Raw genomic sequence first — 27,227 nt, forward strand, 5'->3', positions numbered from 1 at the left:
AGACCATATATGAAAGATGGACGGAGCCTTCGGCGGTTAAAAGTGAAGCCTATGTGGAAGAGCATAAAACTGCAGTTCCCCCTTCATCCACTAGGGGCTGGAAAACAGAGAAAATCCCCATAGACTCCCATATTAAAAAGACCAACTTCACAGCAGGAATAAACATGTTTACAGCAGAAATAAACATGTTTACAGCAGGAATAAACATGTTTACAGCAGAAATAAACATGTTTACAGCCTGGTTTTGGTTTAATAGGTCAAGTTTACCTTCATGACAACTGTGGGGGGAGTGATTTTTTTTCTAACTCGCCCGTTTAAAAGTAAATTAATCTTGAAGTTCGGCATATTTAGGGGCGTGTCCTTTTGATTGACAGGCACCCGATCTCCCGCTTCAAGTCAGAAGAACGTAGAACAACCGCGGTTTTTAGCCGGTTAACAACGTGACTTAGCTTTAGCCCGCTTACCTCCGTTAGCTGGTTAGCTCCTGTTATCTCCAGGTTAGCTTTTAGCTACAGAAAGCTTAGAGTTCGCTCGATGTCAATCACGCTCACAGCCCCCCTCTCAGCTCCACCTCTTTGCCCATATTTGTATTTTCCGGGTGAGACGACACGCATGCCTCTGCCAAGATGGTGATGGTAGGAACCGCCCCCCAAGCTTCAATTCAGCTCTTCAGAAACCTACAGGTGACATCATGGAGGCTCCGCCCATCTCTTTACAGTCTATGGTAAAAACGCATCATGGAAACACTCAGCTGGTCCGATCCACTGCGATGATCCCGTTTCCAGACCGGTTTAGCAGGCAAAAATCAGCCGGTTTTTGCACTGGTTGTTGTTTCTGTGAATACTTCAACCACATACGATGCGTTTCAGAGAAGCAGAACCAGAATGCGGCGGCTTCACGATGTAATCGGTTCATCAACATCAACACGTCAATTCAAAATCAGTGAATAAATGTTCACCAGACCAGTCCGTCCCGCCCAGAGTGTCCAGGCAGCAAACAGCATATAGAGACGCTAGCAGCTAGCCGTGTAGCCACTAGCAGCTAGCCGTGCAGCCACTAGCAGCTAACCGTGCAACCACTAGCAGCTAGCCGTGCAGCCACTAGCAGCTAACCGTGCAACCACTAGCAGCTAACCGTGCAACCACTAGCAGCTAGCCGTGCAGCCACTAGCAGCTAACCGTGCAACCACTAGCAGCTAACCGTGCAACCACTAGCAGCTAGCCGTGCAGCCACTAGCAGCTAACCGTGCAACCACTAGCAGCTAGCCTTGCAGCCACTAGCTGCAGTTTGAACTGAATACTTCTACACCAACACATCTAAAACCACATCGTGACAGAACAAAAACCTTTTGACGATACTTCTGAGGATTTTCTAAATTCAGGTTTTTCCATGACAGTTTTTTATTGCAATATTTTGGTTTTGCACAGTTTCAACCGTTCTTAGCTTTGTTCCCATTGCCAACAATGTCCAAAACAGATTGGCAGTTGGGCTGAGAAAACTGAATCAAAAAATAAAAAAATCTAGATTTTTTGCTGAAAAAATGAAAAAAGATTTTGTCATCTACCATGTAAGTCCACATTTCACGCGCATCATCTCTCCAGAAAAACACAAGAATGGCTGATGGCTGCCGATGGCCCTGGTCTCGGGGGTACTCCTGGCGTGCCTCTTGCTTTTGTGTGGGAGGGGTCACACTGGCATGATCACCTTTTCCGGAACACGTTCCACTCTGCATGTTCTGCATGTGACACAGTCACCGAGTCGTCTGCAGTTTTATTCACTAACAGCAGCTGGTTTTCTCATTTCTGTTTGTTTCTCATTTATATTTAACTTTTTAGATTCATAGTTTAGTTACTATGATCTAAAGTTGGCTTGTATGTGTATGTATATGTGTTAATACTGGCAAGTGCGTATATGTTTGTACGTATGTATGTGTGTGTATGTGTGTGCATAGAGGTGTGTGTGTATATGTATGTATGTGTATATGTGTACATATGTATATATATGTGTATATATATATATTATGTGTGTATACGTGTGTGTATATGTATGTGTATGTATGCGTGTGTATGTGTGTGTATATGTATGTGTGTGCCTGTATGTGTGTATGTATACATCTGTAGGTTGTTTTCTTTCTTTTTGTTTTTGGGTTATTTTTTAGTTGTTTTTTTCTCTCCCTTTTCTCTCCCTTTATCTCTTTCCCTTTTCTTATGAGGTGTTTCTTCTCCTTTCTCTTTCTGTCTTTTGTCTGTCCTCTCTGGTCCAGCAGTACAAACTCTACAATTCAAACAACAATACAAAATAAACATAGAAATAAAATAAAATTTCAGAAAGTCAAGGGGATCATTATATCTATAAAGCTTCCCTTGGCAGAGAAAATTTGCTCAGCAGAACACAGCATCCAGACCATCATTCTGCTTGCCTAAACGCTGGACATGACAAAAAAAAAAAAAAAAAAAAAAAAAAAGAAAAACACAAGAAATGGGCAAAGAGGTGGAGCCATAGAGGGGGGGGGGGGTGTTAGATCGACATCTATCAAACTCTGAGCTGCCTGTAGCTAAAAGCTAACCGTGCTACCCAGCTGCTAACATTGGTAAGCAGGTTGTTAGCCTGCTAAAACTGCTGTTGTGCTACATTCTGCCTTCCTGCCACCTGTCAATCAAAAGGACACGCCCCTAATTATGCAGAATTTTGAGATCAAATAACATCAATATGCTTCAGTTCTTTCCTGGTACTCCAGTTTCTCCCAGTATCCACAGACATGCATGTCAGGCTAACTGGTTACTGTAAGAGTGTGTGAGAGCATGTGAGAGTGTGGTCCTGTGATTGACAAGTCACCTGTCCAGGTGTACCTGCCTCTCACCTGATGATTGCTGGGATAGGCTCCCACCTTCCTCCAACTCTAAACTGGACTAAGTGGTTTGAAAAATGAATGAATGAATATACAGTTACGTTCATATGTATTCATCCCCTTTCATTAAAGAAAAGGCTGAATTTACAACAGTCACTCAAATAACTGGAGACTTAAAAAAGGAACAATAACTAAACATTTGCAAAAATACAATTTAGTAATATAAGACACTGTTTTTTCATTTAATTGAGTTGAAGAAAGAAGAAAAACAAACAAACAAATTGATCCTGAACAAATTAGAGACTTTTCTGTTGAACAGTGGGACAAAATACCTGTCAACAGGTGCAGAAGTCTGACTGAGAGGAACAGAAAACACCTGACTGGAGCGGAAACATTAAAGGATTGTTCAACAGAATATTAGTTTATGAGTGATGTCATATGTAATAAATTATCTTATTTGTTTGCTTTTTTAAAAAAATATTTCTATTAAACCAGAATTAGAAAATAATGTAATGATTTTCATAAAATATTTGACTTTAGTCAATTTCGGCGTATTTTACAGGCAGCTGTTTTTTTCCTTCTTTAATGAATAAATATGAGCACAGCTATGTGGATGAAGTGGAATTGTTGGCATTTTGCACAGACTTCTGTAAGGAAACTCCTGCTGCTTGGTGTGCGCATGTCGACCAGGTCCGGTCGACTGTCCTGCACCTTCTGTTTGAATTCCTGTCCAACATCTGAAACATCTGTAGGGGCCTCGAAACAAAACATTCAGTCACTTAAATCCCCTTTCCTTTTCTTCTTCCTCATTCCGATGCTCAGTTTCGACTTCAGCGTGACGAAATGCTGCCACGTGATTGGCTGATGAGGTATTTGTGTTAACAGGTAAACCTGATAAAAGCGGATGGTGGGTGTATGTGAAACCAAAAGAAAACTTTAGCCAGCACTCTCCCGTTCAACATTTAGTGGAAATCTTATCAAGAGCAGAGTGTGTGGCTGCATTCCTGTGGAAGCTGGTTTCTGATTGGTTGCTGGACGCCGCCCGACGACTGCAGCGGGAGGAAAGTCACGGAGGAATGCCATCCAACCGCTCTGCCTCAGCTACTCTTTAATCCTTCTGACACTCTCACTGTGCTGTGTGAGGCAAGACAAACAGACTGGACATTCCTGTTCAATTCAGCAACCAGCAGCGGTCGGCGGGGAGAAGGAAAAAAAAGAAAAGCTTCTTTCACATGAGCATTCCTGACTGATGCTGCTTCCACGGTCAGAGGAACCTGCTTCGCGTTCCTTTCTGCAGAAGTAGGTCAAACAGAGGAAAACACACCAACGTTCCCCTGTTTGTTTACGATTGTGTTGGTGTTTAATCCATACAACTCTGTTAGATTGCTGGCAGTATTGCTTATATCACCATCAATGTCTCAGGACGGTAGTGTGTAACTCTGTGGGAAAACATTCAAGCAATCTTCAGTCATTTTTCATCCAGGAAGTTGTCAATCCAGCAACAAAATATAGAGTTTATTCAGTCTACAGCGATCCATGAAGACACCATTATTAACACATTTTCATCTTTAAAAAAACAGTCACTATCAGAACCATGTTGGTAAGATTTCTTTATTTAGACATGACGCCACATCTTGTCCAACTTTCCACCAATCAGAGAGCTTAAACTGACGGTAATGTCCAATCAGGAGCAGTCAAAGATCCACAAGTTTGCAGAAAAGAAGAAAAATAATGATCCTCTATAAATGTTTTTGTCAACAGTGATGATGAACAAATTATTTTGTTGACTAAATTTATTCACAACAATAAATTCACAACTTCTAGCTAAAGTTAGCTTGCAACCAAGTTAGCTGTCCAACCAAACTTTCAGCCAAAGTTAGCTATCAACCAACTTAGCTGTACAACCAAAGTAACTTCCAGCTAAAGTTAGCTAGCAACCAAGTTAGCTGTCAAACAAACTAACTTCTGGCTAAAGTTAGCTTGCAACCAACTAAGCTGTCTAACAAATCAAACTTCCAGCTAAAGTTAGCTTGCAATAAACTTAGCTGTCCAACCAAACTAACGTCCAGCTAAAGTTAGCTAGCAACCAACTTAGCTGTCAACCAAACTAATTTCCAGCTAAAGTTAGCTTATAACCAAGTTAGCTGTCCAAACAAACTAACTTCCAGCTAAAGTTAGCTAGCAACCAACTTAGCTGTCAACCAAACTAACTTCCAGCTAAAGTTAGCTTGTAACCAAGTTAGCTGTCCAACCAAACTAACTTCCAGCTAAAGTTAGCTTATAACCAAGTTAGCTGTCCAAACAAACTAACTTCCAGCTAAAGTTAGCTAGCAACCAACTTAGCTGTCAACCAAACTAACTTCCAGCTAAAGTTAGCTTGTAACCAAGTTAGCTGTCCAACCAAACTAACTTCCAGCTAAAGTTAGCTTGTAACCAAGTTAGCTTTCCAACCAAACTAACTTCCAGCTAAAGTTAGCTTGCAACCCAGTTAGCAGTCCAACCATTCTCGACATTCAGCCTGATTCAACCATAGTGCGTTGCGATGGCCATAATATTTCTCCAGAAGTGAAGCAGCAGTAGGATAATCTTACGTCCGACATCCGCTCAGCACAAAAGCATGTGACTGGGAAAGGGGCGTGGCCTAATTTAAAGACAGTAGCTAGGCACACAGCAATCTTCAAGAAGAGCCTGGAGAGAAGAAAAGTATCTAATAATGTTTTAGATTTTATCAGCTGAATAGACATTCCAATAAACATATTGATGACTAACAGAGAATGCGATGCCATGTCACTTTATATAATGAGCAGACGCTAGTTAGCCTAAATAAGGAAGACAAAATTTTGTGGGCGAAACACGCAAGCAGACAGAAGCTTTATCAAATCACCACAACTTTAACACTACTTCTGAACAATCACAGTATTACTCTGTGTTACCCAATATGCACATGTACATTTACGAGACTTCTCCAAATTTTTTGCACGATAAAATCAGACATTTAATGTCGCAACTTCCATCAAATTAAAAGCCCTACAATCCCAGAGAGATAAATGGACCACTTGTTGTTTTAAATGCTGCTGCAATTAAAGTTTAATAAAATTGTTGTAAAGCGTCCTCGATAGGTGCTCAGAAATCAGAGTATAAAAAACACCTAAAAGCTCAAACGGAGCAACTAAAGTCCAGGTTTTACTCTGTAGTTTGGTAAACATACGGCTTGTTTACTTTGTTTGCAGGGTAATAAAGAAGAAATGTTTTACCTGCAAACATGCAAACTGATGTTACAGGTCAGACTTCACTGTTTTCTAAATAAGCATCTGAATCTGCCTGCATTAGGGTTTCCTTATATTTGGTTTCCAACAACATAAACTGGGTCATTTTAACAGACAGCATCTAAACATGAGGCAACAAAAGAAGAAGATGCAAAACGTACTCTTTGAGGGTCTCGAAGCCTTGTTCTTTATACTGCAGCTCCTGCTTCATCCAGGCCAGGTCCCGCTTCAGCTTGTTCACCTGAAACACGAACATCATTTTTCTTGATTTCAATGAGGAAAAAAACAACACAGTAGCCAGACCATCATTCTGCCGCTAAAATGCTCAAGAAGACAAGTAAAAAGATCAATAAAAACAATAAAACTGACAAAAATTGAGTAATGGATTATTTCTATTTTTTTTTTTAAACTTTTTTTTTTTAACAAAAGAATCTATTTTAAAATCATGAAGCAAAAAACCCCTTTTTTAATTTGATTTTCCCACCTAGTGTATGTATGTGTATATATATACACACATATATATACACATATATACATATATATACATATATACATATACATATATATATACATATATATACATATACATATATATATACATATATATACATATACATATATATATAGATATATATATATAGATACATATACATATATATATATATATAGATACATATACATATATATATATATATAGATACATATACATATATATATATATATAGATACATATACATATATATATATATATAGATACATATACATATATATATATATATAGATACATATACATATATATATATATATATATATATATATATATATATATATATATATACATACACACACATATACACACAAATATATGTATATATAATATAAAGTATCTTTATTACTTCGCTGTGAGTAATAATGATGTGAGAGAGGGGGCGTAGGAGCTCCCCCGTTGGCCATCAGCTGTTCCCGGTAAACGTGTTGGATCAGAGATGGGGGGGGCGGTGAGGACTCTGAGGACATTCACCTTCAGTTTACCACTAAATGTTGAAACAACAAACGTCTGACGGCCTGGAGGTCGGAGACCCTGATTCATTAGATAACAGTCGATTTAATGTTGATTCTCACACTTTAAACCTAACAAAATGATGATGTTCATAAATCAGGGTTTCTACAGGTTCGTTCCTTTGGTTGGTTGTGAGTCAGCTGACGAACTCATTACCGCTCCCGGGGGTTTCCGGTGGTATCGCTCCATTTTCTGCATCATAAATCTGTCTGTGTGTCCACCGCCTGAGTCCAGAATAAACAGGCTTTTTATCAGGAATCGGTTCTTCTGATTCATTACAAAGAGTCGGTTCTTCTGATTCACTACAAAGAGTCGGTTCCTCTGATTCACTACAAAGAGTCGGTTCCTCTGATTCACTACAAAGAGTCGGTTCCTCTGATTCACTACAAAGAATCGGTTCTTCTGATTCACTACAAAGAGTCGGTTCTTCTGATACACTACAAAGAGTCGGTTCTTCTGATACACTACAAAGAGTCGGTTCTTCTGATTCACTACAAAGAGTCGGTTCTTCTGATTCACTACAAAGAGTCGGTTCTTCTGATTCACTACAAAGAGTCGGTTCTTCTGATTCACTACAAAGAGTCGGTTCTTCTGATTCACTACAAAGAATCGGTTCTTCTGATTCACTACAAAGAATCAGTTCTTCTGATTCACTACAAAGAATCGGTTCTTCGGATTAACTACAAAGAATCGGTTCTTCGAGCCAGATTGTTTGTGAACGACACGTCATGAAACAACTTCTGAATGAAGCGCTTTATGATTTTATACAAACATAACTTCTCGAGAATGAATCAAAGTAAAAAAAAAAAAAAAAAACAAAAAAAAAAAACTGGGTGTTTTTTTACTCTTTAGAACCTCACGGGAACACGGCTTACCCGACTTTTGGCGGTGGCGATCTCAGCTTTGAGGATATCTGGGTCGTATTTGCTGGAAGTGGACGATCTGGAATTCACTGCAGGAAACAGAGAAAATAGAGACGAGTAAGATCCGACAGAAGAAGAAACCAGGAAGTAAAGCCAGCGCAGAAAAACCCCAACATCTCAGGGCATACCTTCCACTTTCTCAGTTCCGTTACATAACCGAATTATTAGGGCTGTGACAATATGGTTTTGTGCTGATTCGATTCGATTCCGATTTTCTGGTTACCAATTAGATATGAATTGCAATTCTCACAATTCTTTAATATTGCTAATATTTGTAGATTAAAAACAAAAAAAAAAGTATCAGCCTTTTTTTTTGCTCGTCATTTTTCTTGATTTCAATCAGGAAAAAACAACACAATAAGCCAGACCATCATTCTGCTGCTAAAATACCCAAGATGACAAGTAAAAGAAAAAAAAGAAAAATGACAAAAATTTTATAATGGATTATATTTATTTATTTGAAAAAAAAAAAAAAAGGGGATTATTTTTTTTAACCAAAAAAAAAAAAAAAAACAATTTTAAAATTGTAAAGTAAAAAAATCCTGATTTTCGATTTGATTTTCCCACCTCTAACAATTAATAAAAACACCCCCCCACCCGCCACCGCCCTGCAGCAGTAATACATTATTTCCATCTGTCAGGGCCGATATCAGGTTGTTCCACATCGTAACAGTGTCTTGATGAGCATTGTTTATTCTCGATGTAGATGGTTCCAAGTAGGCAGTATCTTGGAAGCTTAGAAGCCGGTGGCTTTCTGAGATATCGTGAGGAGGTTTCCAACGCAGAACGACCACCCTCTTCGCTGCCGTTGGTTTCTAGGCAGATTTTTCCAAGATTTAGTTGTAAGGCTATGAGTCATCATTTAAGAGATGTACAGGAGGTTCGAATGGGAGTTATACCCCTATCAGTGTGGATATTATCACTTTCTTCCACAAAAACAAAATTCCTAGACAATCCCATACAATATGTGCAAAAGGGGTCAAAACGAACAATATGGACCCGGACTTAATCCCATTTTATGTCTAGTAATAGGAGTTATCTAGGCTCTGTTACTAAATTTAAGGTGAATATACTGATGATTTGGATTTTTTGACGAGCCAATTACATTATCCCAAATGGTTTTCCAGTCTACACTGTAAAAAACTGAAATCTAAGTAAGATTAAAAATCTTAAAATGAGTCCACATATGCTTATTTTTTTTAAAGGGAAGATAATTCTTAGTTTTTATGCCACAGAATTCCTCTTTTTTTAAGAGTATTTTTACTTGTTTTGGGAAGTCTTCTTGTTCTGTTGGCAGATAATTTATCTTATTTTGAGCAATAATTACCTAATTTTTGTGTATTTTTTTCTTTTTTTTTCAGGCTGACTTTTTGCAGTGTACAATTCTTCTTTGCTCTGTCGTTTCTCTCTGCCAGGGTTTCATTCCCGTTGTAGACAGGATCTTGAGAACTGAGTCATAAATGAATGACACTATGTGTCAAGGGGCTTTCTGTATGCAGGCCAAAATAGGATGATCCTCTAATTCTGTCCCCCATGGAACCCGATAGGCCTTACAGGCTGATCTGAATCTAAAGTAAAAGAAATGGGAGTGTTTATCTAAAACAAATCGAGATATCAATTACCTTCTACTTTCTGAAGTTCTTGTGATTCAACACTTCCACGGCAAACGCCTCATCATCCATGATGAAAAACGCACCGCTGATCTCTAGCTGGGGTGTCAGCAGGAATGATGCAATGTTTACAGGACTTTTAATTTGAAATTTACTAAATGTTTTAAACTGCTGTTTTAAAAGCTCCGCCTTTCCCCCTCTCTTTTTCGCCATGTTTGTTGTTCGCTGCAGACAAGTATCAGGAGTGTTTTGACACTAAAGCCCCCCCCCCCCCCAAAAAAGACACTCAAAACCTCCAAGTTTCCACCTTCCTGGTGTTATTTGAGCTGAGAGGACTTACAGCTGGTCTGAGACGTGGACTTGTCCCTCCAGACGTCGTTGAGCTGCTGGTACTCCTGCTGCGCCAGCCGCAACCGCTGCTCCTTCACCTGGTAGATCTCCTTCTGGGCGCTGAGCGCGTCGCGGGCGACCGCCAGGTAATCCCGCAGCATGGCCTCCTGCTCCTGCTGCCACTGGGCCCGCGGGTCCTCCAGCTGGGTGCTCTCTGAGGAAAACCAGCCCGTTAAACTCTGGCGAGGCGTCTCAGACACAAGGGTTTCATACGGGGACTTACTGGTGTTGTGGTCAACATAGTACGCTCCGACAACGGGGTCGTACGCCTCCTCCCAGCCGACCGGCAGCTCATCACCGATGCAGTCGGCGAAAGTCAGAGGTTTGGTCTGCCTGGAGAAGAAGGACCAGAAAGCAGGTTAACGTGAGACAGTCTGATCCCGAGACGGACCAGAACAAACAGGTTTACGCTGGAAAAACCAACAACTACAGACGAAAAGGAAGCTAAAGGTGACAAAAGCGCGACTCCGGAGCGGTTTCCGACATGTGACTGCTCTGTGACAACATGGCATATGCCATATTTTTATTGATTTATTGATCTTTAATTCGAGAATTGACTGGAAGCAGAATGAGACTATATGCTTTGGTCCCAATTCGATTGCGATTCCGATTTTTTCTGGTGCCGATTCGATTTAAGTTGTGATTCTCACAATTCCTTGATATAGCTGATTTTTGTAGATTAATAACAAAAAGAAATTTATAAAACTATTGTTTTTGCTTGTCATTTTTCTTGATTTCAATCGGGAAAAACAACACAGTAGCCCTACCATCATTCTGCTGCCATAATGCCCAAGAAGACAAGCAGAAGATCAATAAAAACAATAAAAATGACTAAAATTTTGCAATGGATTATATTCATTTGGATTAAAAAAAAAAAAAAAAATCAATTTTAAAATTGTAAAGCAAAAAAAAAATCCTGATTTTCAATTTTTCAATTCAATTTTCCCACCCCAACTGTAAGCTGTTTACTTTTGTGTTTAAATGCAATTAAACACGTTTGTTTACAGCTAAACTGAGCAGTTTGTTCCCGTTCTCTACTAAAACCAGCGTACGTATCGAACTTCTGTATCGTTACACGCTTATGGAGACAAATTTGTTTCTTTATTATCCAATCAAATAAGTTAGTATTGAAACCAAAAATTATTTTTGAGAGCAAAAAAAAAAAAAATGAAAATGAAAGAAATATATTTGAGAAAGCATGTTTCTCCAACTCCAATAAAAACTAATGTTTGTAAGTCAAAAATTACAACCATTGTGCATAAAAATAAGTCCTCTTCTCTTAAAAACATTTGGTTGCAACTTCTAAAGTTTTGGCTGCAAATTTAACTGCATTTGATGGGCGGGGCCTGCGCTGGTGAATGAGTTTCTATTAGTTGGTTTCACCTGGCTGTGGCGCCAGCCACGCCTTCTGCGTTTCACCCATTTCTCTCTTGCTGTCCTGCTTGCAGATAAAGTTGATAGCTTGTTGGTCTTGAAATCTGTCCCAAAAGTTACCAATTGCACTAGATATCGTTGGCCACAACCAGTCGTACATTTATCTTAATAACACACGTAATGAATGTTAACGCCTTGCTTGCTGCTCCAAGCACACAGCCATGACTTGCAGACAACCACATCCCACAAGTCAGACAGAAAAAAGTAGAATTAATGGAGTAAATGCAAGTCGTTGCTGCAGCAGAAACACCTGAAACAATGCCGGTTCTTTCACATAAGGCTGAAAAAGGAAAATAATCCACATGAAAACTTTTATAGTTTAGTTTATTTGCTTAAAGGGACCGGATGTGGAGCTGAGTCAGCGTACTGGTCTGACATGAGCGACAACGTGGCCTCCAGCTACGTCACATCCGGTTCTACATCCGCTCCGGATGTCCTCGCCACCCTTCCAGGTGGGATTCCAGGTGTCTGCTGCCCCAACGGAGGGCGGCTCCCTACGGCGCCTACTCTCTGCAACGCTCTGAAACCAGCAGAGAAACTGAACTGGGTCCTTTTTCAGCTGCTGAATAATGAAAGCGGGCCCAGAGAAGACCCCCCTCGGCTCTGCTGTAAATTTAGCTCAGGAAGACGTGGAGGCTGCTGCCAACTGCCGATCCCGGAGAACACTGGCTTGCTGGCAGGCTGGGAATCCACATCCCATTATTCCCATCCTCTCGGACCTCTAATTGGCAAGCCGGGGGGAATCGCTGGCCTCAACTCGTCACGGTGTTGCCCATCTGGAGCGAGCGACCAGCTGGATGCGGCCTCCATTTCACCAGCAGTCAATCAATACGGAGAGCGTCTCACACGCTTCGCTCTGTTGGTGTAGTAACGACCACGTAGTCGGAAAACACCAACGATACGCTGAAACTCTCCACGTTAGTGGCTTCATCTTTACAAGCCTGAAAGATGTCGGTTTTTCCTTTAGGATTCATCCGAAACAATTTCTCTAGAGATTAAAAATAAAGTTTCTTTCTGGATCATTAAGTATTTTCCTCCAGAAATACAGAAAATTTTTTGGTCTTTTAGGTTCTCGTTGGCATATTTTTAGTGTTTTCCACAGAAATGCATCGATTTTATTCCAATATCTGCCGATACCAAATCAATTTACATAAAATTACTGATAATAATCCTAAATAAGCTAAAATACCGCCAGTAAACATGTAAATGTGTCTCACTGCACTCAGTAAGGAGTCGAGCTGAGTTTAATCCAGCTGCTGGCGACACGCTAATGCACACTTGTGGTTGCTATGGTTACCATCTTGCTAGGTTTATTCTCGCTGTGAGAACAAAAAAAAACTCCTGGAAGGGAATATTTCTTGTAACGCACAAATGACACGCATTCCTTTCTTTTCGACCCTTTTCTGACGTCCGTTGTCAAAAGGTGTCAGTTTACTACAGCTTCGTTAAAGCTAGACACTGGGTATGGTTACATGGTGGTTTTTTAAAAAAAAAATCGGAATTAAATAATTGGGAATTAGATCGATGCGGTAGATGTCCACCGCAGCTGTTTTCCTCGCGTGCGATAGCTAATCTTGTTTTTCACAACCTCTACACAGCGACTCCACTAGCTTTTTTATTTCTCACATTTCTGATGTGAACATGGATGAAATTATAGATTTAGACAACAAATTAGAATCAATTGTAAAACGTGACACTGGCTACGGTTATATGATGTTTTTTTAATTCGGAATTAATAATTCTGACTTAAATAATACAGGAAGATAATTTCGAATGAACATTTACATGAAACATGTCGTCACTTAATTCCTCTTTAGAGCGGCGGGTTGGGAAGGGTTCTGTTTGGACAGAGGATGCACGTGACGTATGACGAATACCAGGAATAAACAAGGTTGTCTCCCTGCTTCTCGTCTTTTCAGTTTTAACTGCAAAAGGTAACTATTGACTTCCTGTTTATTTATTTTAAAATAATTAAACAGGAAGTCAATAGTTATCTGACTACTGGTAACATCATGATCAATCATGCAGAATTTAAGTGTTACTGTCAAATAAAGCTAGCTTTATATCTGCGTATTTGGTCCATCTTTGGCTATTTTTCCAACTTAAGTCGATAAAAGTTTAACTTTTTCCCCAAATCTGAGACAGGTGTGAGTGTATATCCTCCCATTTTGTATAAATAGGGTAATAAATATTGAATTATTCCTTAAAAAATATTCAGAAACCAACTTTTTCAGACCTGCAAATGAAGTTGGATCATTTCTGCCGTTCAATACCTAAATAAATCTCACATTTCACACATGATGCTGAACTGAAACACACCTCTTTACTGAAACCCCTGTAACTTTGTTGTTCTTTGCTTCAGCTGCATGAAACTTTGCAAAGGCACTTTCCACATGCTGAGGAATGGTTTTCTGGGTGTTTTGTGTCTACAGTAGTCATTTTTTAAAGCTTTTATATACTTTAAAATGCAAAAAAAAAAATGCAAGTGAGGAAAAAATAATGGAAATTTTCTTATGTTCCATCTTTAATTACTTTAAAACAGTAACACCTGTAGTGATTTCACTTCAGATAAAAGTGTTGGTTTTACTTTAATACCAAGATAATTTATGTAGAGTGTATAATCACAGAGAAATATGCAATTGTATTTGTGTAAATTTGTCATTTTCAAGCTAAAATCTTCAAAAGACCCTTGGAGTGGAAGATAAAGCTACATTTATATCTGCATATGTCTATTTTCCCTACTTAAGTCAATAAAACTTTAACTTTTTGCCCAAATCTGAGGCAGGTGTGGGTGTATATCCTCCCGATTCTGCACAACTTGAAAAACAAAGTCTTATGTAAGTGTTAATTCCACAAAGAACCATCCATCCATTAGCATCGGAGGCTAACAGGGGGCTAAAGTCCAAGCTTTCTGGGTTTAACGTACACAGGTAAGGATCTGGTGCAAGCTGGGAAAACATGAGCGGTGGAGCGAGCGCTCGGGGAGGTAAGCTGCATAGCTGAGCGCTGAGTCACGCTGCGATGCAGAGAAATGCTTCAACAGAGGAAATAAATTCCTCAAGTGGAGTTATAAGGCTTTAAACTGCTGAAAGCTCCAGCTGTAAAACAATCACGCTCAGTGAAAAACTCCCTTTTCACACTCGGATCATGATTAACCGGTGAAGAATCCAAACAGGAGGTTATCTGATCATAAAGAACCGCGACCTGTCAGCATCTTTCTGCACATTACGGCCGCGTTATCTGACGGGCAGCATTCCTTCCACCTTACGACATGCATTCAATGTGTCAGGGTGGAAACTGCATTCCTCTTCACACACTTTGTTTTGGTACTTAGTCGCTTTTTACTTCCTGTAAAGATCTGCAGAAACCTCCCCGTTCTGAGACTGGTTTCCCTTTTTGTTCTGGTTCAGACTTCATGGTGCAAAAAGCGAGTCAAAGGTGGACAGAAGAGGTTTAAAAGTATCAGAGATGGGTTTAAATATGAGCAGATTTCACAGGAAATCAGGTTCTTCTATTTGCTCTCAGAAGGAGTTCAACAAAGAACGTACAGTGAGGGAGACGAGAGCGGTCTTTCCTCATTCCTGAGAGGTTTTACTGAGAGGGTTTTCACCTCGAAGCCTCTCTCAGGTTTCCACGAGGAAGAAGACATGATGGAGGAAAACGTCACGTAATCTGGTTCCATTTCAGTCCAGGAGAAAAAAAACTGCATCCAGCGCAGACGGTGTAAAGCAGCTCAATCCAGCTCCTCCATCCTGCAGGTTTTAGAAGTTTCCCTGCTCCAACACATCTGATTAAAGCCAACAGGCAAGTTATGAGGAAAAAGAGCTCATAGTTGGTGGATTCCAGAGAAAGAAGCAACAGATTCAGTGGAAACATCATGACAACATGGATCCATTCTGACCATGTCCATCCCTTTCTGAGCACAGTGTAGCATCTTCTGATGGAAACTTCCAGCAGGATGATGCACCATGTCACAAAGCTCACATCATCTCCACCATGACGATGAGTTCACTGTCCTCCAACGGCTCCACAGTCACCAGATCTACATCCAGCAGAGCAGCTTTGGAATGTGGTGGAACTGGAGATTCTCATCATGATGAGGTGGAACGGGAGATTCTCATCATGATGAGGTGGAACGGGAGATTCTCATCATGATGAGGTGGAACGGGAGATTCTCATCATGATGAGGTGGAACGGGAGATTCTCATCATGAGGTGGTGGAACGGGAGATTCTCATGGTGATGAGGTGGAACGGGAGATTCTCATCATGAGGTGGAACGGGAGATTCTCATGGTGATGAGATGGAACGGGAGATTCTCATGGTGATGAGGTGGAACGGGAGATTCTCATCATGAGGTGGAACGGGAGATTCTCATCATGATGAGGTGGAACGGGAGATTCTCATCATGATGAGGTGGAACGGGAGATTCTCATCATGATGAGGTGGAACGGGAGATTCTCATCATGATGAGGTGGAACGGGAGATTCTCATCATGATGAGGTGGAACGGGAGATTCTCATCATGATGAGGTGGAACGGGAGATTCTCATCATGATGAGGTGGAACTGGAGATTCTCATCATGATGAGGTGGAACGGGAGATTCTCATCATGATGAGGTGGAACGGGAGATTCTCATCATGATGAGGTGGAACGGGAGATTCTCATCATGATGAGGTGGAACGGGAAATTCTCATCATGATGAGGTGGAACGGGAGATTCTCGTGATGATGAGGTGGAACGGGAGATTCTCATCATGATGAGGTGGAACGGGAGATTCTTGTGATGATGAGGTGGAACGGGAGATTCTTGTGATGATGAGGTGGAACGGGAGATTCTCATCATGATGAGGTGGAGAGGGGAGAGGTCACTGCGGGGGGCGATGTCTGCTTTATGAACCCGGTTGTTACCTCCACCAGGTTGTGTTTTTCCCGCCGCCTTTGTGTTCAAGATAACTCAAAAGGTTACGGACGTTTTTTTAAAATAAACATTTCAAGAGTTGTTGCAAATGTGAAAATGAAGAACTGACTAAATTCTGGTGGTGATCCGGATCACCGTTTGGATCCAGGAATGTTTAAAAGGATTCTTTAACATCGTGCTTGGCAGAGCTTTACGCTCTCTGAGTTTCTAGCTTCATATTTAACGAGCAGCTTCGTCCGCGGCGGGGCGGGTCGTGCACGCGGCTGGGTCCGAGTGTTTTAATGCTACATGTAAAAATGTTGGTACTTTCTCACCACGTCAATCAGCTGTTTTATCAAAACTATCCGTTTTACCTGCAACAGCAAAAACGCAGAAGCAGCAACTCCGCTTCATGCTTTCTCCGTGTTAACCACGCCCACCTCAAAAATCCGACCAATCACACGATACTTCTCGGAGGCCCGCAAGAAAAAAAGTTCGATGTGTCGAGAACTGTCTTCAAACGTGTCCGCAAGAAAAAAATGACGTCATGTTCTTCTCGGAGCCTCAAGAACAAGAACAAAGTTCTCACTTCTCATCGGCGATGGAACAAGCGCAAGTAGCTTTAATTTCTACGAGAACACGTAGTTGGTCGAGGTAAAAACCACGCTAGGGGGTAGAGATGTGACGATATGCTCTAGTCCCGATTCGATTTCATTGTGATACGGATGATTTTTGTATGCTTAAAACAAAAAAAAAAAATTGTACGAAACTTTTCTTAATTTCAATGAGGAAAAAAAAAACACGAAGTAGCCAGACCATCATTCTGTTGCTATAATGCCCAAGAGGACAAGTAAAACGACCAATAAAAACAATAAAAATGACAAATTTATAATGGATTATCTTTATTCAATTTAAAAAAAATTTTTTATTTTTTTTACAACAAAACAAGAAAAGTCGATTTTAAAATTGTAAAGCAAAAAGTCCCAATATTATATTTTCCGATTCGATTCAGATTTTAAAAACAATAAAAATGACAAAAATGTTTTTAGGGATTTTTTTTTTTTTTTACCAGCAAAAAACATTCCGATTCGATTTTCCCATCCCTGCTTGGGGACGTTAGCTTTTGACGAACAAGTCACATGATTGGTGACGGCGGCTGAGAAAGCTGTGATCCTCCTGAGCAACCAGAAATCTGTTTGCAGAGATGTTTTCACCAAAGTAAAAAGAAGAAAAATAATTTTCCCTCCACCCAAAAGGCAACATGTCAAACTAAAACCTCATTTCTGTGCATCTTAAGGTGCTCTCCGAGCCGCCACTAACAAACCAGTCATGGGAGAGCTGGTTAACTATTAAAAGCAGCGGCGGCCTCTGTTCGCAGGCGGCAGGGCCTCACGCTGCACTTTGACCCCGTGCACCTTGGCAGGCGGTGAAAGGGATTTCAGATGAATCGAGCTTTTTGCACAGCGAGTCCGCGCGCTGCTCGCTCCTTCATGTCGTGTGTTTCAGGAATGTTTTGGTTTCTTCTGTTTGCCTGAGTTTTTGTCCTCTTTGCTCTGAAGTCGTAAGTGTAAAAGAAGGAGTGGGATTAAACTGGGAAACGGCAGCAAACCCAGTCTGCTCTGGTTATTTTCTGGATGAGAGAGAGAGTGTCTTCATGTCCTCACCAACTGGCGGAAACTCGGACGTGATTTTACACGCTGATTAATCTAAATAAGTCTGAATCGAGCTCAGCGACGCACAAACGCGACCTCATTTACCCATCCTGACTTCAGGAGTTCTTTGCTTTGACTGGTTCTGATCCAGTACTGGTGGAAATGGTTTCCAACTTTCTCGTTCCATTGTTGGAAAAGTTCTCAGCGGCGTCACGTTGTTCGTTACGGCGCCATGCTGGGTGGTGAAAAGCTAGCAAAGTAAAAGTAGCGCTGGGCCATTAATGCAACGATTAATTAATTTACGATAATTAGTCGTCGTTTCAGTTTAATTTTTAGACCCGACAGCTGACTGAAACGTTTTGTTGCAAATATTTTCATTACAGAAGACCAAATATTAATACGTTAAACACAGTTTCACATATTTATGTCATTTAATTTTTCATTTTTTAAAAAAGAAATGTAAATTTCCAAACATTTAAGATAAATAACAAAGATTACATTGATTATTAGTTCTTATAATGTTACTTGTGATTAATTTTAACGCTGAGCAATCGATCGAGGTTCATTCATCCAAGGCAGAAAGTTTAAATATTTCTTCTTCATGTCAAATTAAAGCAGATGCAGGAAACCTCAACATGATGAAGGAGGAAGAGATGTTTCTGTTATATTTAGGAGAAAACGTTGACATTTTACACCACCATGCCAGAAACGTAACGTTTCAAAAACACAAAATTAGTCAAATATTAAACCAATTTTATTTATACTGACAGAAAGATACAAGTTTTGAATTTAATTACTATTTAATAAGGGTGGAAAATCTAATCGAAAAAAATCAAATATCTGGATTTTTTTTGCTTCACAATTTTAAAATATATTTTTTGTTAAATATTTAATTTTTTTCCAAATAATCCATTGTAGATTTTTGTGTCATTTTTTTATTGATATTTTTACTTGTCTTGTTGGGTATTAAAGCAGCAGAATTCTGTTGTTTTTATCATAATTTAAATTAAGGAAAAAAATTAACAAAAAAAAGTTTTGTAAATTTTTGTTTGTTTTTAGTCTCCAAAAATCAGCAACATAGAAAAATCGTGGGAATCACAATCTAAATCAAATCGTCTCGGGACAAAAGCATATCGTTACATCCCGACTGCTTAACGTCGACAAGGCGCTGCTAACCGGATAACCGAGACTCGATTTTTCTGCTAACACCATTCAAGGGAAACAAATCGCAACTGTAGTTGTTGAAATTTCCTAAATATCGCTTTTATTTTGCATAAAGTTGCAGCAGAAATGCAACTGACCCAGCAGGAGGAGTTTCCCGAACAAATAGCTGCTTGGTGGAGGTAAAAACGAAGCCGAAAAGGAAACAAACCCACAACTGTTCTAGAACTGAAGGTGTAAAACTGCTGCAATAAGTAAAGAATATGTGCTGACTTACAACTAACCACACAGTGAGGTTAAAAAAACAAAAACACTTGTAGGACTGAGGAATTCCAGACGTTTCAGCCATTAAAGGGATTTACAGAGTTCAGGGAAGTCCGACGGGTCTCAATGATGAAAAACGAGTTCCTGTGAAAATCTGCCCTCCTCTCCAATCCTGTTTAGCACCAGTATGGCTGTGTCATGCTCGCCACTTTAAGCTGATTACATGGAGGGATTTCTACCCCAAGCAGGGTGTGTGTGTCTGTGTCTGTGTGTGTGTGTCTGTGTCTGTGTGTCCCACCTGATTTTTAAATACAGGCGTGTAAATGAGCAGGATGAGCCCAACGAGCTGCACGGCAGGCTGGTTCGGTCGTCTCTGCACCTGATTTCTCACCACTGGACCAACTTTCACGTTTTACATGTTTTACTGGGAGATTTTTAAAAAGTTTTAACCTTCATGGAGCAAAAACACCTCAAACCGTCAGAGAAGAAACCGGGTCCTGACATGTGCCTTGTTTGTAACACGTCAGAGAAGAAGTTCAAGGTTTATCGGGACAGTTGGGTTTGATCTACAGCCTGAACCCTCGGAGACCGGCCTCCTGTCATTTCTATAAGAAGTCTTCAGGAAAAGATCCTGAAGGACTTCCACAGTGGCCGGTCCTGGTTCTGAGAAGGATTCATCCCCTTCATGCGACTCCTTGAAGTCCTGGTTCTGGATGGAGGATCTCATGCTCCATCAGAGTCCAGCTTTTGGGTCATGCGACCTAGTTCTGCTCGATTACGACAAAAATAATAATCACAATTATTTTGACTGAAATTGAGATCTTGATTATTTAACACAATTATCCAGTATTTATAAACAACGCTGCGCGTCATGGTGTTCTAGACTCCGTGTCGTGCATTATAACCGTCTAATGCACGGTTCCTAGTTGTTTAATCCGCTTTTACCGCTTATATAGGAACTATTTTACGTTTTATGCCAAACAACCGCTGTCAGGCTGCAGCACGTTTCTCTCATTCAACTGTTAAAAGACGGCTGATCTGAACCAGCTGGTTAACGTGTTGCTATGGTAACACCCCGTAACGGAGGGATGTTACAGTGTTTAACTGGCCGAACTATGTAAAGGAAAATAATGCAGCCAGTTGTCAGTGACAATGGTATAAACTATGTTTAGGTGAACTTCCACAACCTACTGCAGTTATTCTACATTGACCTGCAGCCGGAGCCGACTGAGACTGGCCGCCTGGGAGTGCTTTAGGACGGGAGAGGCTCCCGCTGCTCCTTCCTTACAGTAACTGCAGAACAATATGTGCCTTCAAGTCAGTCGCCAAAACACCTGAAAAGTCTCTAATAACTCCAGTAAAAGCTGCTAGATTTGTCGCTTTTAACAAAAAAAGTCACCAGATTTAGCGAGAAAGTCGTCAAGTTGGCAACAGTGTCTGAATGAAAGCAAAGCGGCTGTGGGAGGAGTTTACAGCACAGCGCTGCAACGCCAGAGATGCTCGATTAGCAGCTGAAGACAGCAGGAGAGGAAACTGCAGAGAGAAAAATAATCACACCCTTTTATTTTTATCATCGTTGAAAGAACTTTGCCAAGAGCATGTCGGACTCCGTAGTTTTCTCTGGTCCCTTGCCAAATTTAATCAGCGATGACATGTTTAGCCGCATGTCATCCTTCAACCGCTGGTTGTCTAGGTGGTGTCCCGATAACGTGGGTTTTATAGATAATTGGAGCGCTTTTTGGGGAAAGCCTGGTCTTATTAGGAGAGATGGCATCCATCCCACGTTGGATGGAGCCGCTCTCTTATCTAGCAATATGGACTCTTTTATTAGTCAGCTAAATTGACAACTCAGGGTTGGGACCAGGAGGCAGAATTGTAGTCCTACACACTTTTCTGCAGCTTCCCACCTGCCGCCGCCCACCCAAAACCCCATTCCGACCTTATACAACTTCCCAGCAGTAAGAATTAAACAACACAAAAACACTTCTGGGGTTAATCGTGAAAACCTCATAAAAATAAAAACAATGGATCTAATAAAATCTGAAAATAAGACAATAAAGTGTGGCCTACTGAATATTAGATCCCTCCCAAATAAGTCTTTATTAGTCAATGACTTGATAGGTGATCACCACATTGATTTATTCTGTCTTACGGAAACCTGGTTACAGCAAGAGGATTATGTTAGTATTAATGAAGCTACGCCAGCTAACTATTTAAACTTTCACATTCCTAGAACTACAGGCAGAGGAGGAGGTGTTGCAGCTATTTTTAAGTCAGAATTTTTAATTAATCCTAAGCACAAAACTAACTATAAATCCTTTGAATTCCTGACATTAAATTTATCTCATCCAAAATGGAATTCAGAGAAACCGCTCCTTTTAGCATTAGTGTATCGCCCACCTGGACCTTACTCCGAGTTTCTGACCGAATTCTCTGATCTCTTGTCCGAGTTAGTGCTGACTACTGATAAGGTCATTGTACTAGGTGATTTTAATATTCATGTTGACGTTGAAAATGATAGTTTAAACATTTCCTTTAGCTCTATTCTAAACTCAATTGGGTTTTCACAAAATGTCAATGGAGCCACTCACTCTCATGGTCACACTCTTGATCTTGTTCTAACATATGGTATTGAGACTGATAAGCTCAAAGTATTTCCTCAAAACCCTGTCTTGTCTGATCACTTCTTATTAACCTTTGAATTCACTTTATTTGATTACTCACTGACCAAAAATAAATTCTACTATAGTAGATGTTTATCAGACAATAATATTACAAAATTTAAACAATCAATTGAATCAATTTTTTCACATCTACCATGTGTTAGCATGACCGAGAGTCCCCCTTTAAGCCTTACTCCTGCTCAGATTGATCAACATGCTGATACTATAATAGCTTCGATGCGTACAACCCTGGATAATGTTGCTCCCCTAAAGAAGAAGAAATTAGGTAAGATTATGAAGGCTCCCTGGTTTAATTCCCAGCTTCGAGCTCTAAAACAGGCGTCAAGGCGTTTGGAAAACAGATGGCATTCATCAGGACTAGAGGAGTCTCGTTTAACCTGGAAAGAAAGTTTAATTGTATACAAAAAAGCCTTACGTATGGCAAGAACAGCTTATTATTCATCATTGATAGAGGAAAACAAAAACAACCCTCGGTTTCTTTTCAGCACTGTAGCTAGGCTTACTAGGAGCCGGAGCGCTGTGGAGCCATGTATTCCTTTCTCACTTAGCTGTGATGATTTCATGTATTTTTTCAGGAATAAAATTGACACTATTAGAGATCAAATTGACAATACTCTTCCTTCTACCTATAATGTTGAGCCTGTTGTGGTCTCCGAAGCATCCTTAGAACCAGGATCTGACTTGTCTAAATAGTTTCTGTCCTGTCCAACCCTCTGAATTAACTAAAATAATAGCTTCATTTAAACCATCCACCTGTATCTTAGACCCTCTCCCAACGAGCCTCTTTAAGGACATTTTCCCTTTAATTAATACATCACTACTAAATCTTATCAATATGTCTTTAGTGACAGGATATGTACCACAATCATTTAAAACTGCTGTAATCAAGCCTTTACTTAAAAAGCAATCTCTGGATCCAGAGGTGATAGCAAATTATAGACCTATATCTAACCTCCCGTTTATGTCCAAAATTCTGGAGAAAATAGTTTCAGCTCAGCTACATGCCCACCTGAGCAGAAATAATTTATGCGAGGAGTTTCAGTCAGGATTTAGAGCTCATCATAGTACTGAGACAGCATTGGTGAAAGTTACTAATGACCTTCTTATGGCCTCAGACAAAGGACTTGTGTCCGTACTTATCTTGCTTGATCTTAGTGCTGCATTTGATACAGTCGATCATAACATTCTGTTACAAAGACTAGAACAGGTGATTGGAATTACAGGTACAGCGTTAAGCTGGTTTAAATCATATTTATCTGATAGACTTCAGTTTGTTCATGTAAATGACAAGTCCTCCTCCCAAACTACAGTAAGTCATGGAGTTCCTCAAGGTTCTGTACTTGGACCAATATTCTTCACACTATATATGCTCCCTTTAGGCAAAATTATTAGACAGCATGGAATAAACTTTCATTGTTATGCAGATGATACTCAACTATACTTATCCTTTAAACCAGATGAAACAAATCAGCCCAATAGGCTACAAAATTGTCTCATAGACATAAAGACTTGGATGTCTAGAAATTTTCTCCTCTTAAACTCAGATAAGACTGAAGTAATTCTCGTTGGATCTGAAAAACTCAGAGCTAAATTTTCCGGTTTTGTAATGAACCTGGATGGCATTACTTTAGCTTCCAGTGCTACAGTGAGAAACCTTGGAGTAATATTTGACCCTGACCTGTCCTTTGGTCCACATATTAAGCAGGTTACTAAAACAGCCTTCTTTCATTTACGTAATATAGCCAAAATTAGGGACATTCTGTCTCGGAGTGATGCAGAAAAACTGGTTCACGCTTTTGTTACTTCGAGACTAGATTACTGTAACTCTCTATTACTGGGCTGTCCTAAATATGCCCTGAAAAGCCTTCAGCTGATCCAGAATTCTGCAGCCAGAGTCCTGACCAGAACCAGCAGGAGAGATCATATTTCTCCAGTTTTAGCCTCTCTTCATTGGCTGCCTGTTGAATCTAGAACAGAATTTAAAATCCTTCTCCTTACATATAAAGCCCTCCACAACCAGGCACCACGATATATCAAAGACCTCATTGTTCCTTATATACCAAGTAGAGTACTTCGTTCGCAGACTGCAGGCTTACTTGTGGTTCCTAGAGTCTCAAAGAGCCGAGCAGGAGGCAGAGCCTTTGGTTATCAGGCCCCTCTCTTATGGAATAAGCTCCCAGTTAGTGTTAGGGAAGCAGACACCCCCCCACCTTTAAGACTAGGCTGAAGACTTATCTTTTTGATAAGTCCTATAGCTAGGGATGGTTAGCATCCCTTAGTTATGCTGCTATAGGTTTAGACTGCTGAGGGACATTTCCTGATACACTGAGCTTCTTTCTTTTTCTCTTTATCTCTTTCTTTTACCCCCCCCCCCCCCCCCCCATAACAGTGTTGCATCATTAACATGTATGTCTCCTGTCTCAGCAGGTATCCCTGGCCGGGAGTAGCAGTTCCTGTTGTCTGTTGTCTTTCTGTCCTCTTCCCCCCACACAGCAGAGGCAGATGGCTGCCTGTCCTGAGCCGGGTTCTGCCGGAGGTTTCCTTCCTGTTAAAAGGGAGTTTTTTCCTTCCCACTGTCGCCAGTGTGCTTGCTCAGGATGGGAGATTGAGTTGGACTCAACTCAATCTGTTGGTTTCCTTATATAGGCTGTTATGAATTGGCCTTCATTATGTTTTCCCCTCTGTCTGTAAAGCGTCTTGAGATGGCATTGCCGTGATTTGACGCTATATAAATAAAGTTGAATTGAATTGAATTGAAAACCCAGATCGTACTGAGATTAAAATCGATTAATCGCCCAGCCCTAATGTAACTTCATCCTGTTCTGATGAGGCCTCGGCCAGCAGTAGATGGGTCTATCAGATCCTGGTTCAGGTCTTTGCTGGATTTTAGACCCTGTAGATGGTTTTTCGGTCCCGACTCTTCTTCTTTAGTCCAGTTTCTGCCTCCATGTTGAGATATGAGCTAACAGCTAACTGGGAATCCTGCTAAAACTAGAAAAAAAACAAGTCTTTCAGACACGTGCACCTGCTCCAGGTGAACCCTGAGAAGCTGTCATGTTAATCACACATCACAACCTTCATGTTTAGTTTGACTGTTGGGGGGTCAGAGGTCAACAGCACCTGTTACACATCCCTACCTGTCTCTGGGGTCGATCCAGCTGGTGCACTGGTTGATGTGATCGATGTAGTAAACCTTGCCATCAAAGTCTCTGGCTTCCTCCCAACCTTCAGGTAGTGGCAACTCCTTCCTCGGCATGTCAGGCGAGTCTCCATGAAATGAAATCCTCTCTACGCAGAATCACAACGAAACAAACCATCGCTTTTCTCTGTCATCACCACCCTGCCAAAATCCACGTTTACTCCAAAAACAGCCGGCCTGCCTCGCCCTGGATTAGGCCATAGTAAGAATCCATAATATTCCACAGATTAGTGATAATAAAAGAAGAAAAGTGTGAAGTAAAGGCTGCGGGGTGTTGTGAGAAAAAGCGTTTCAGAGGATGAATGAGGTTGCGCATGCGCACCAGCTCATCCCAGCATCCGCGGTGTGAACGCAACAAACTAAAAACTTCTCCTGGATGTCATTCCAAACATCTTCCAGCATGGTTTCTAACTTTTCCAGCTCGGGTTGGAAACTTTGGAGCGGCCTGGGGACAACTTTGGAAGGAACACACAATTATCCACGGTTCGCAGGACACGGTCGGTGCGGGTCCTCCGCTCGGGTTTTCACGGCGGTTTGGCTCCCAAGTCCAAAAACCTGCAGATAAAAGCACCAGAAAAACGGTAATGTCTCTGGAAAGACGATGTTTGTCCACATAGACGGTGTAAAAATGCTCCCAGACGGAGCTCCTCTCCGCTACCACCACCAGGCCACCATGTTGAGCAGCGGGAACCGAAGCAAGCCGCCCGCCGCGGGGCAACGAAGAACCGAGGACCGACCCAACAAGTCCGGAAAGTACTGAGCCGACACGCCGCAGTTAAAGTCCAGAAAACCCGCAGAAAACTTCTCCGTGTTGTCGCTAAAGTGTCCGTTCCTCAGCGGACCGGAGGAAAGCTGCAGCCGCGGCGGTAAAGTCTTCTCCAGCCGAGCGACGTCAAGCCAGCGTCACTCCCCCACCGTCACTTCCTGTTTCAAAATAAAACAAGCAGTGACTCATTCAGACTTTAAAATGTCACTTCCGGTTAAACACAGCCTTTCAACATATTTCACCCCTTTAACTTGTCCCATAGATCAACTTGCCAATGAAAGAATAAATGAATAGATAAATAAATATTTTGTTTATTTGGTGAGAGAAAAGACAACAGAATCATTAAATCAAATAAATAAATAAATCTTAGATGCATTTTGTTGGAGGAAAGGCAAACAAAATTAATAAATCAAATAAATACTCAATTCAAAAATAAATCTTTAGATTTACTTTGTTATAAAATTACGATAGCATAAAAAATCCAATGTACCAACAATTAATAAATAAATAAATATAATAAATATTTTGTTTATTTTGTGAGAAAAAAGAAAAAAAAACATTAAATCAAATAAATAAATAAATCTTAGAGGCATTTTGTTGGAGGAAAGGCAAACAAAATCAATAAATCAAATAAATACTCAATTAAAAAATAAATCTTTATATTTACTTTGTTATAACGTTATGATAGCATAAAAAAATACAATGAACCAATTATCAATAAATAAATAAATAAATATTTAGTTTATCTTGTGAGAGAAAAGAAAATAGAATCATTGAATTAAATAAATACTCAATATGAAAAATAAATCTTTAGATTTACTTCTATTAAGTTGTGATAGCATAAAAAATCCAATGAACAACTAATAAAAAAAATACAATAATAATAATGAATAATTTGTTTATCTTGTGAGAGAAAAGAAAATAGAATCATAAATCAAATAAATAAATCTTAGATGCATTTTGTTGGGAATAAAAGGAAAACAAAATTGATAAATCAAATAAATACTCAATTCAAAAATAAATCTTTACTTTGTAAATAAATAAATATAATAAACATTTTGTTTATTTTGTGA

General features: G+C 40.2%; 1 protein-coding gene across 1 annotated transcript in view; it reads right to left on the minus strand.

The window, feature by feature from the left end:
- The window catches only part of wwc1 (WW and C2 domain containing 1), a 58,197-nt gene extending 31,988 nt beyond the window's left edge, over positions 1-26,209 (minus strand). Inside the window, exons 1-5 of the mRNA XM_079248053.1 lie at positions 25,327-26,209; positions 10,321-10,430; positions 10,048-10,251; positions 8,050-8,126; positions 6,276-6,355 (exon numbers count right to left, since the gene is read on the minus strand). Of these exons, the coding sequence (XP_079104179.1) occupies positions 6,276-6,355; positions 8,050-8,126; positions 10,048-10,251; positions 10,321-10,430; positions 25,327-25,445 (590 nt within the window). The 5' untranslated portion in view covers positions 25,446-26,209. The remainder of the gene's footprint in view (positions 1-6,275; positions 6,356-8,049; positions 8,127-10,047; positions 10,252-10,320; positions 10,431-25,326) is intronic.
- Between the last annotated feature and the right edge of the window lie 1,018 nt (positions 26,210-27,227).

The sequence above is a fragment of the Telmatherina bonti genome, assembly GCF_933228915.1.
Source record: "Telmatherina bonti genome assembly, chromosome: 10".
Taxonomy (NCBI): Eukaryota; Metazoa; Chordata; class Actinopteri; order Atheriniformes; family Telmatherinidae; genus Telmatherina; species Telmatherina bonti.